The sequence below is a fragment of the Gymnodraco acuticeps genome, unplaced genomic scaffold (assembly GCF_902827175.1).
Source record: "Gymnodraco acuticeps unplaced genomic scaffold, fGymAcu1.1, whole genome shotgun sequence".
NCBI lineage: Eukaryota > Metazoa > Chordata > Actinopteri > Perciformes > Bathydraconidae > Gymnodraco > Gymnodraco acuticeps.
The window spans coordinates 4,066,619-4,078,845 of record NW_022992126.1 but is presented as its reverse complement, the minus strand read 5'-3'; the positions used below and the strand labels follow the sequence as shown (position 1 = coordinate 4,078,845).

General features: G+C 40.7%; 1 protein-coding gene across 1 annotated transcript in view; it reads left to right on the top strand.

Moving 5' to 3' along the window:
- ptprdb (protein tyrosine phosphatase receptor type Db) overlaps positions 1-12,227 on the top strand; it is a 165,327-nt gene that overhangs the window by 140,110 nt on the left and 12,990 nt on the right. Inside the window, 9 exon segments of the mRNA XM_034203321.1 lie at positions 1-223; positions 1,488-1,581; positions 2,407-2,631; positions 2,731-2,891; positions 4,282-4,293; positions 4,874-4,986; positions 5,694-5,791; positions 7,432-7,555; positions 10,213-10,388. Of these exon segments, the coding sequence (XP_034059212.1) occupies positions 1-223; positions 1,488-1,581; positions 2,407-2,631; positions 2,731-2,891; positions 4,282-4,293; positions 4,874-4,986; positions 5,694-5,791; positions 7,432-7,555; positions 10,213-10,388 (1,226 nt within the window).

Sequence of the window (12,227 nt, the reverse complement as noted above, 5' to 3'; positions counted from 1 at the left end):
ATGGGAAGCTGACCCAGAAGCTGATCACTGGCTTGGAACCAGACACGCAATACTCCTTTTTACTCACTAACCGGGCCAACAGTGCGGGGGGGCTGCAGCACCGCGTCACCGTCACCACCGCCCCAGACATCCTGAAAACCAAACCTATGGTGGTGGGAAAGACCAACGCTGACGGCATGGTGACAGTGCAGCTGCCCACTGTGCAGACCACCTCCAAAGTCAGGTAGTGATGATGAATGAGAGTAAGAGAGTGAGAGGGGAAATTATTTTATAATATAATGATTAAATGGGAGTATTATTTAATAGTAGGCCTTGCAGAATATACTCCAATTTCACTTGTTCGTCCTACTGCTGCTTTTCATTTATTGGTCCATCGCAGGGGATTTCTCTGAGCTGGCAGCAAAGCAAGTCTGAGAACTCCCACAACAGGCCAAATGAAAGCACAAAGCTGATAATCTCATCTCTCTTTTTGTATAACCAATAACAAATATAGATATCACGTGGAAGCAGTCCTTGAGCCTTAAAGCACAACCTGATTCTCTCCACTGCTACAGAACATGTTCTTAAAGCCACTTTCCTGCAGGTTGTTCTCGTACATCAGAAGTGTTCGGGGGATTCTTGGAGTCCCAAACAGCATTTTGCTCTTTACAGAAACAAGAGTCTTTCCCCTTTCAGATGCCTTGATTCAAGATAGTAATACACACTGTAAAAAACATCTGCAAACACTTTTTTTATTTGGTGAAGATGATCATATTGACCTAAATCTATTACCTCCCAAATTTGCCAAAAAATGCCATATTATTTTATATATATTTTTAAGCACAATTCATTTAATCTTGCTTGCATTACAGCTATAACAAACATACATAAATAAGCTTCTTTACTGTACCACTCGACGTAGTAGCATAGAGCACTGCAGTGAGTCATCTGAGGACACATATGAGTTTGGTGTCAGTGCCCTCATCGCTTGGCGTCTGCTTATGTTCTGACTTCTTTCCCCGACCCTAGTGGTATTATTGTTCAGACATGGCCCTCTGTTCCAAAAACAGCCACACTGTTTAGATTTAGAGTGTGGTGTCACAGCTGCTGCTCTTGCTGCATTATATACTGTATTAATGATACAATACTCCCTTTGAAGCATATTATTTTGGGAACCATCTGTATTCACTTTCCTTCTGAGAGTTAGACAGCAAAATCAATTCCACTCTCATGTGTGTCGGTAAGTTTGAAGATTAGATAAGATAAACCCTTATCATGGATCCCCAGTGGGTACATGTGTTCTTGCAGCAAAAGGACAGCAATAAGAAGATCAATAGAGAAGTAAAATTAATACATAATAAGAGGTTTATACATCTCAAATGAGAATAAAAAGAAACTGATAAAGAAAATGAAAATACAAAATAGACATCTGTTGTTTTCATGGAAAAGTGACAGTTTTGTACAGTAAATATGAGACTGTCCTTAAACCTGAACCTGCTGTGTTTTAGGGGTTACTATGTGGTGGTGGTGCCGCTGAAGAAGCAGAGAGCAGGGAAGTTCCTGAATCCCTGGGAGGAGCCCGACCAGATGAACCTGGATGAGGTGAGACATGCAGCAGACAGGAGGTTATTTTAATAAACAGCTAAATAATTATCATATTAAAGAACCTATTATAAGGTAATGCTAATGTTGAGGGGGGGTAATGATGATTAACTGGGTAATGTGATTATGACATTGTTGACTTATGCCTTGTTGGTGTTGGATTTGATGTGCCAGCTATGGACAGGTCAATACCATTAAGCCTTAGTTGTTTTTTTGAATGCGTGTGTAAATGAAGTCTATTTGTACATTTGCTTGCAACATTTTAAAATTTCCCTCGAGGGATAAATAAAGTATTTTCACCAACAGGACACCAGAGAATAATGCTGAGTTTACTGGCAGGGTTTTTTCCACTCTATTTATCAGATCATTTGTGTCTTATTATGCAAAGGTGATGACCTGGCCATCCATTGTTCTGTTTAATCCAAACAATACTTTTGCATTATATTTTCCATCTCATTTCACTTCCTGCCTTTTTCTAAAGACTTCCTCGCTCCATTAAGCTGTTATGAAAGCACATTCATGTTTCAATAGAGGTTTTATGTGTCGGACTGTCTCAATAGATAAATGCAATCGCAATTTAGTTGATGATGAAGGCATTTGTGCTAAGGTGATAAAGCTCTTTACAGCCCATTGTTCCTCCACTGATGAGGGTTTTTGTGTGAGGGGAAATTGCTAAAATTGTAATTGTTTGCACATTTTTTTATATAGGAATGTGTTATTTCCCCATTTCATGTCATTTATCACCTTGTTGTTAAACTTTCAAAGTTTGTATCAATTATCTTGACTTCATCCCTCTCCTCTGTTTAACCCTGTCTTCCCGTTTAGCTCCTGAAAGAGATCAACAGGACCAGTGTCAGTCGAGCCCTCCGCATCCGCAGACAGGCTGGCCAATCAGAACCTAGAGCTTATGTCAGTGCTCATTTTAAGACCCTCCCCCTGGAGTTCACACTAGGAGATGGCCAAAACTACGGTGACTTCCGGAACCGGCCACTGCAGAACGGACAGGAATATGTTTTCTTTGTGCTTGCGCTGCTTGACCTCTCTGAGAACGTGAGTGAAAACACAAACCCCCCCCCGCAGTTCAATCATCTAAATGCAGTTTTTTATAAATGCAATTTTATTAACGCATAAAACCATGCTTTCCTCCAGACTATGTACTCCACCAGCCCCTATTCGGATCCTGTGACCTCATCGGATGTGGACCCTCAGCCAATCGTTGACGAGGAAGAGGGTCTACTATGGGTGGTTGGGCCTGTGTTGGCTGTCATCTTCATCGTCTGCATCGTCATCGCCATTCTCCTCTTCAAGAGGTAAAGACCGCATCATGGAGGAAGGAAGATGTAAAACATGGTTTAATAAATGATTGTGATTGATGAGAGAAGGAGCAATGGGATTCAAAAGAGACAGGGTGAAGGATTAAATGTTCTTGTGAATACGAGATAAGAAAAATTATTACAAAGTTAGCTTATGTCTTCAAGGGCAACAGATACTCTACTGGGATTTACTTGTTTTTGGCTCCTCTGTGTATTCAACTAAAAATATTAAAATATTTTTGGGTAACGAATATATGTTTTATTAATATTTTAATATATTAATTACCTGTAGTTAGACTGTTCCATCTTAATCAGCAGTTTGTGAATCACCTTCGACAGAGTAAGGTCATGAACAAATAATGATGTCAGTTATCTCTCAGACAATGTATTATCCTTCCCTAAACTGAAGTTGTCTGGAATATTGCTTTAGGGCAGAGTTTTTCAAAGTCTGACAGTGTGGGCCCCCAATGAGATAAAAAAATAAGACAAGTGTGCCCCCCAACACCTCCAGTCTACTCTAATGTCAAAAGGTATTGACTCGGATACATTGACAAGGTTCATATTCATTTATTTGTATCACTATTCTTGTTATTCTTCCTTCAAACCCCCTTAGAAACCTCTGCTTTAATGGGTAAATAGTTTGGACCTACACCTGAACTATCGGCAAAACATTTAGATTTACCTCAGAATCGAGCCGAGACTGAACAAAGCCCAGCTGTTTCATTATGTGTTTCCACTATTTATGAAACAAACATTAAGGTTTATTTATTGCTTTCCTGCGTTGCTGCAGGCGACACAATTAACTTCCCTATCGGTTTGTTTACTAATTGTTATGTGCATTTAATTGCATGTTTCTTTAATCATTTGTTCTTAAAATCTGTGTACAGGGAGCAAATTGTGCTCACAAAACAGATAGGGGGAAATACCATTAGCACTCATTAGTGTTATTCATGATAATCATCTGTTCTGCTGGATGGAGCTTTGTTACTGCACATACATAATTGCTGTGACTGTGGTATTGCAAAAGTATTAACCTTTATGGTAATATTCTAAAGTTCATAAGCCCTAAAGTGTAAACAGCTATTAATGTCTCAGGAGCTGCAACATATTATTAGTATGATACATTATAAAGTAGATGTCACAGTAATAGGCTGTGTAAATATGTATGCAGTGTTTTATGAAATCAGAGGAAGAGTTTTTGTCATTTAGATTTGCTGTCATCTCTGTGTCTATAGGAGGTGCAATTAATGTATCTACATTGAAAGTGATGAGTTTTAATGAGAGAACGATGAAATCAGCCTCAGTCCCTGATGTTTTTCTGATTGGACACTAATCTTATTCATCCTTGTCTGTCCTTTTATCTCCTCTTCTCCCTGTTTGGATCCAGCAAACCTGACAGGTAAACAAACACTGCCTATTACCATTTCCTCTGTCCTACAGGGGTGTTTTCCTTGAAAAGCCTTTGCAAAGAATGCTTTGGATAATGGATCCCAGTAGAGTCAGGATTACCTTGATGTTTCTTAGATGATTTTATAGTTACCTGCACTGAATAAAAAGAAAGAAGGCATAAAAGCAACAATTATTCCGAGTAAAAGACATAGACAAATGCTCTCCCTGAGTTTGTTCATGTCGGTGATTTTAGCATAAAAAGAATCAAGTATATGTTACTTTTAATTCCTGGGAGTGTGTGTGTGTGTGTATGTGTGAAAAAAAGTATCTTCCTCCTTTCCAGACAACAAGCAAAGTAATAGTCATATGAAAAAGCAGCCACGCTAAACCAGCAGTCAACTAGAGTTTAGGCTAAGTTGATACGGAAACGTTCTGAGAATCACAGTTATTCCAATATTTCTGGAAAAGACACAAATCCCCCAATAATTTGAGGTTATGTGTAAGATTACAATAAGATGTTATGCAGTAAAAGGTTTCAATTCATCAGCTTGAGGTACATGTTAATGCTGCGTGTTGATCTGTTGTTCCAGGAAAAGGGCCGAGGCTGAAGGCAGGAAAGCCAGTTTCCCCTGCAGCAAAGCCATGTCGTCCCACAATCCCACTGATCCTGTAGAGCTACGCAGAATCAACTTCCAGACTCCAGGTAAACTAGAGATATCTCTATACACATACTGACACTGGTTGGAGATAGATGTGTGACATATTAGTTGTTTTTATAAGATTAACTGTGGTGTTGTTTCCCTTTTCAGCCTACCGTGTATCAGTGTACCGCGGTTATCGCCGTTTGTCAAGTTAGTTGGTCTTAGTCCTCTATAGATCATAGATCTTCTTTCTGCTGTCATTGTTTTCCATATTACCGTATTCATTTGATCTCTTTCTTTATTTCAATCTATCTCTACTTTCTTTCTTTCTTTCTTTTCTACTTTCTCTCCCATGTTCAGGCTAACTAACCTTCCATCCCATATAGGATGAAGCTGCTTGAATTGACGACATTTCATCAAAATGCCTCTGGAATATTTCTTTTTGAAACCCTAAAAAGATCTTCATGCTAAATGTTTAACCGCCTGTGTCACAGTCTTTTTTTGTCTTCACCAGCCGTGTGCATTCACTCTGAGGACATGTTATTGTGCCTCAGTAACTTTCAGAACACGCACATTGTTCTCTCTGTCCGCCCGGAGAGAAAATGGTCACTTAACACAAAAAAACACCTCCATTTGCTTCCTCTGCTGACTGTGGACAGAACACTAAACAACACCACCTCTGAGAATCCTTGCTCTTAACATTTTCCTCCCCAAACTTTTTTTGTACATGTATCTAAAAGGCCTCTTTTTCTTTTTTTCTGCACGGCAGGCATGGCAAGTCACCCGCCTGTCCCCATCTCTGAGCTGGCAGATCACACTGAGCGCCTCAAGGCAAACGACAATCTCAAGTTCTCCCAAGAGTACGAGGTAGGAATGCTGATTATGTGTCCCTGAATATCTTTCAACTTGGTGAATTCATCTGGTTTTGATGCAATCAAACACATATTTATTGTTGCCTCATGTAGTGTCCAAAGTTAAGATGCACTTTGATTCATCCTCATTGAACGATACAAGATAACACACATTTTCCTTTCCTTGTCGGTATCTTTACAAATATAAGGGGGAAATTGAAATTGCAGGCTCGAAGAGAGTTTGCTTACAGCCAGATGGTTATCTAGCACTTATTTCTACGCTCTGGTAGAGGAAGAGATAGAAATAAAGAGTTTGCTTTGGAGAGAGAACACCCACCAAGAGATACATGAAGTCAGTGTTCTCTATTAAAAAAATAATTTCTGATTAGTTCTCTTCAACTTTTCGCACAGTTAATTTGGGACAAAACGGCATGTACTTAGAGATAACAACGTGCCTGAACTTGGTGTGCTGAACTGCTGGACTAAATAACAAAAACACTTCAGTAGCATATTACCCAACATGCTGACTGTGTAGCAAATGGTACTGGCATTGCAATGAACCCCACAGAGAGCTATTAAAAGGGTTAAAATGTTTTATTTTTGCAATAAAATCGAATCATTTTAGACCGACGGCCTCTAGGGGAAGAAGCAGGCATAAGGGTCGAATTGGCTAAGACAAGAGAAAGAGAAATTGTGGGTGACAGAGATATGTATATAAATCAAGACAAGGACACATTATGCAGGGGAGAAAAACAGAGCGAGGATGTTTTTAGGGAGAAAAGGATAAAGGAGGGCGGAAGAGACAGTGAGGGAGATCTGTATGTAATTGTGGTGTGAGTTGAACCACTCTGTTGAGCCCCGCATTCTCTCTGCATGACTGTGTGCTTTGTTCGGTGCTGAACCCTCAACGAGGGAACGAGAGAGATGGATGGAGGAAGCACTGAGGGAGAGAGAGAGCCCAGAAATGATTGCGGTGTAATAATCAGACACACATGATGTTGGGCAGTGCGCGGAAAGCAGTCTCAAACACACACATACACGCATGCACTCAACCAGTACCACTCTGGTCCATTTTTCCCTAACCAAACCATAATTATGTGTCGTAAAATATTCACAATTGCTAAATTGCTCTGGCTCTCTCCTCTTCGTCCCTCTCCATTGAGAGCCCAATAATGACCTCATGTCTGCTTCTTCCAGCTAACAGCGATGGTTACACTGTAATTACCCTCCAGGAACTTAATGTGTTGGTCTAACACAACCATCCTTTCTCTCCCAGAGGAATTTATTGTGCTTTTATCATCTTTCTCTGGTAGAGAAAGCGGAAAGTCCCTACATCGCTGGTGTTTCTTGAAATGGGATATCATATTTGCCGACATTCCTGTTCAAGTTCAGTAATACCTTGTTAATGTTCAATTTGTACTTGGTTTCTAATGCTGTGGTTTTTTTCTGCAGCAACATTGGACAATGTGTGTGAGCTTAAAGTTGCTTCTGGCTTTTCTAGATGCCATTATCTGAATTTCAAGGGAGATTTTAAGAAATAGCATGATATTATAACAGTATTAAATTAAATATACCAGAGGTTAACGGTGGTACTTTCCGTTATATAGTGTTGATGTTTCCTATTTGTTCTTTGACCTTGACTTTTGTGTGTTGTAGTCCATCGACCCCGGTCAGCAGTTCACATGGGAGAACTCCAACTTGGAGGTCAACAAACCAAAGAACCGCTATGCTAACGTCATTGCCTATGATCACTCCAGAGTCATACTCTCCAGCATTGAGGGTAAGAAACAGGTCATTATTAGGAAGTGACAGCATGTTGGCCTTTTTAAACAGGCTTTTGGAGGTTTATGACATGGTTTCAGGATTAATATTGGGCCAAAGGTTTAGCCTGGGCATGAAGTTGTGATAGGGTTGGAAACAGAGGCTATGGATTACATTTGTTCAATGAAAATGTGTGTGTGTGTGTGTGTGTGTGTGTGTGTGTGTGTGTGTGTGTGTGTGTGTGTGTGTGTGTGTGTGTGTGTGTGTGTGTGTGTGTGTGTGTGTGTGTGTGTGTGTGGTGTGTGTGTGTGTGTGTGTGTGTGTGTGTGTGTGTGTGTGTGTGTGTGTGTGTGTGTGTGTGTGTGTGTGTGTGAAAGCTGCAATCCATGACGGATGCGATATTAATAGCCCAAAGTAGCATTTCATTGCCATTTCTCATTTTCACACAAAGGGCTTTAACTTCATCAGCCATAAAAATATCATTTCAGGATAGCAATTGCCACCAAATCATATATTTGATGCGGTCTCTCACCATTTTAATGTTAATGGAGATAAATGAGCTCACATTTTATTAATAATGTATTCACTAATATATTTTCACGGTATGCCCATTCGTCTAAATTTGGTCTTTTAAAACAAAACAAAACTCTCAGTCTTGCTCTCAGTGTGCGTTTTGATGCGCACTCACCCACCTCAGCTCGAAAAGACCTCAGGCAGAGAAACTGGCAGCTCGAAAGTGGAGAGAGGGAGGCAGTGGGAGGCCAAGCCCAAACCGATGAGCCTTATCTGGGCAGAGCATGTGTGAGCAGTCCTTCCACCCCCGCCTGTCCTGGAGCCCTGGCTGTCTATCTTTCTTTCAGTTTAGAAAACACATATACTCTTGAGCATGTCACACACAACCCACACTCACATACACACACTTTTCCATAGATTTAAAACACATGCCCAGGATTTGCACAAGCACAGATATGCACTTTTGCTCCCAGTCTCCTCCACACATGCTGCATGAACACGAACTCTCTGCCAAGCCAGGGTAACCACCAAGAGACTGGAAGTGTGTGTGTGTGTGTGTGTGTGTGTGTGTGTGTGTGTGTGTGTGTGTGTGTGTGTGTGTGTGTGTGTGTGTGTGTGTGTGTGTGTGTGTGTGTGTGTGTGTGTGTGTGTGTGTGTGTATGTGTGTGTGTGTGTGTGTGTGTGTGTGTGTGTGTGTGTGTGTGTGTGTATGTGTGTGTGTGTGTGTGTGTGTGTGTGTGTGTGTGTGTGTGTGTGTGTGTGTGTGTGTGTGTGTGTGTTTTATCTGCACAGTGCTTCTGCTGTAGTCCCTTGCAATAAAGTTGTAGCACATCAAAGCAGTTAGCAAAGCTGTCTTTTATAGACTGAGGTTGATAAACATATGTTAGAAGCTCGTCTTACCGTCTGTCCTCATCCCATTTAGAATAAATTGTGTAAAAACCCCGTTCTCCTTTGTCATTTAAGTGTCTGCTTGTTTGTTTGTGTGTGTGTGTGTGTGTGTGTGTGTGTGTGTGTGGTGTGTGTGTGTGTGTGTGTGTGTGTGTGTGTGTGTGTGTGTGTGTGTGTGTGTGTGTGTGTGTGTGTGTGTGTGTGTGTGTGTGTGTGTGTGTGTGTGTGTGTGTGTGTGTGTGTGTGTGTGTGTGTGTGCGTGTGTGCGTGCGTGTGTGTGCGTGCGTGTGTGTGAGGCATGTGTGTGCGAGACGTGGGTTTTTTTACTTTGGGACTGAATCGTGCTCTTACAATAGGCTGCAAGAGAAAAGATCGGCTGCATGAGTTTCTTCCTGTCAGGATTCTACTGTTTGCTCATTGACTTCTATCTAAGTGTAAACTGCTATTAGACGATTCAAAAGGAGTTTTGGGTCCCACTTCAGCCAAATCGGGTCACGGCTGAATGCACGCGTACACGTCTGTGTGTATGCCTGTGTGTGTGCATTGGTGTTTTGGTGTATGTGTGCATGTTTGAGCTGTGACTCAGTGATTTTTGGGATTATGGTATTAGGCCCCAGATGAGCAGGACTGATCCTAAATCAAACACACACAGATGGTCTCTCACATCACACACACACTCACACACACTTATACACAATCCCTTCCAGGACAAGCAGTGTCAGCTGAGTCTTACACAGAGACGGCCTTACAGTCATATTGACATTCAAAGCGACACATCCAGAGTGTAGTCAGATTAGGCCCATGATCGTTTTAGCATGTATTATAAAACAAGACGGCTGAACAATCCAACACCAAAGGACGCTTGGCCCTGTGGAAACATTAATCTCCCTGCCATGACCTCAGATGGTCTGTACCTTTTATTACTGAGACATAAACCTGATTTCATTGCAGCAGACTTTAAGTAATCCATATAGATTATTTCACCGTAAATCATAGTAAGAATCGGGTTCATCTGTAAAGGAAATTACACAGACAGATACGATCTTCATGTAATCAGTGCAGAGACATTCCACCCTGATGCCATTCATAATACATATGATGCAGTGGAAAGACATTTGATGTATATTTCAGCATCAGTGGCATCAACTTCACACACATGTTCCCCTGTTTATTCTCTTCAACCTTCATCACAATTCATTCAACTTCTCACCTTGTAGTGCACACATCATTTGTTTCAACATTCTCCCTAACTTCAACTTTTTCTTCATTACGCAGGTGTCCCCGGCAGTGACTACATCAATGCTAACTATATTGATGGCTACCGCCGACAGAATGCCTATATTGCCACCCAGGGGTCCCTACCTGAGACTTTTGGGGATTTCTGGAGGTTGGTCTGGGAGCAGCACACAGCGAACATTATAATGATGACCAAGCTGGAAGAGAAATCACGGGTAAGAAATAAAGGGATGGAATAACATGGGAATATGGGACAGCAAGGACAGGGGTAGCACAGCACTGCGCCACTACAATATTGATTTTCGAGAGAAGAAAAAGGGAAAGGTGGGATGTAATAAAAAAGAATCAGGCAGAATAGGGAGGAGCAGGAGAAGATAGGTCAGTCTGGAAATTGGGTAAATGTTAGGATGCAATATTAAGTAGGTTTTTCTCTTTGTCGAATGATTTGGTAGGATTTGCACAGATAGCACAGAACACAAGACATTGTGGAATACATTGGGAAAAATTGAGAGACATAAGGAAGCATTTGTGTTGGGTATGGTGAGGTAATTTGGTATACAGTATAAGGTATACATGTACTAGGTTAAGGTCAATAAATATAAGAATTTCCTCGAGTCATCATGTACTATTACCAGTTCAGGTTAGCTACACACTGGATAAAGCAATTAGAATCTGTATATTAATGATGTCCGAAGAAAAATGTTTTAAGCAAAAACTGTGAAGTGAAACATTATATTTTTTAAATAAATGCCAAAGACCTCAAAAGGAGTACTCCTACTGCATTTTTTAAATCCTGACAAGCGTGGCATACCTTTTTATCCTCGGTCTGTGCCAGTGTACATCAGCAGGCAAGTTGCTTAGGTAGGCTACATGCTGTTCATGTAATCCATTATTTATTTGCAGCATTCTGCTTTTCAGATGATTGAGGAAGTGTCAGCAGTGACATGTAGTGTGAAGTGCAGCCGGACATCCCACAGTCAGCACAGTAAAGGGTGAAGAAGGTGCAGTGTAGAGTAAGACTGTTAGCGTGAGATAGGATTGATGGTCATTCAGAAAGGAAAGCGAAAAGTATGTTCAAATGAGGACTTGGGTACAGAAGGGTAAAATAATATGTGTAAGAGAATAGGACGGGTTGTGGAAGAAGTAGAAGTCAGCTTGATTTAGTAGAATAGAGGTGAGAAGACACGGCCATAAAAGTTCAATTACAGTAAAGTAAGAGAAATAAAGAACAGTTAGGTTAGAGTTGAATAAGGCTGGAATATAGGATTGGATATGGTTGATTTGAGAGCAGTGAGGAGGAATGAGGCACGGCAGGACATTACACTTTTTTAAGATATGGAAGGAACAGGATAACCAAGAAAAGGAGCAAGACAAAAGACAAGGACGTGCCATAAAGTACAGAAAATAACCTTATTAAATAAACCAAAAAGCAACCGATACGATGACCAACCTTAAAGTGCAGTGGTAAAGTAAGAAATTAAATCCGTCATGTAGGTGGCATGTAGTTAATCAAAATAGAGTACAGTACAATATAATGGATTAGAATGGTGAGCAAGACCTAGGGGGATTACAAGAAGAATTAAATAGGGGTAGGTAATGAATTAGAAAATCATTTAGCTCGAAGGAATTGTTCTGTTGTTAACAGAATATACACTTGAGTAAAAATGCAATGTAATGAGCATGTCATGTTAGAATAAAATGAACAAGAATGGCTTGAGGTGTGAATCATGATTAAGCGCTAAGCAATTATGTCCAGAGCCGTGTTCGGAAAATGATCCTTTCCTCTCATCTGTGCTTCGTTTCCTACTAACCTGTGTCTTGTGTTAAACTCTGTTTCCTTTTCAACCTTTCCCAACTGTCTCTGTTGTGTCTGTTTGACCCTCAGATGCCCTCTTATTTCTTCTCTAAGGCAAGACCTCTCTTTCTCTCCTTTGCTAATCCATTTTGAAATGCAACCTCACATGGTTTTCTCCTTACCTTTTATCCCTTTTCAGTGCCCTTTTTTCTGATGTTTTCTACCCTTGTTCTCCTAATGCCAATTTTTTTAGTAGGAA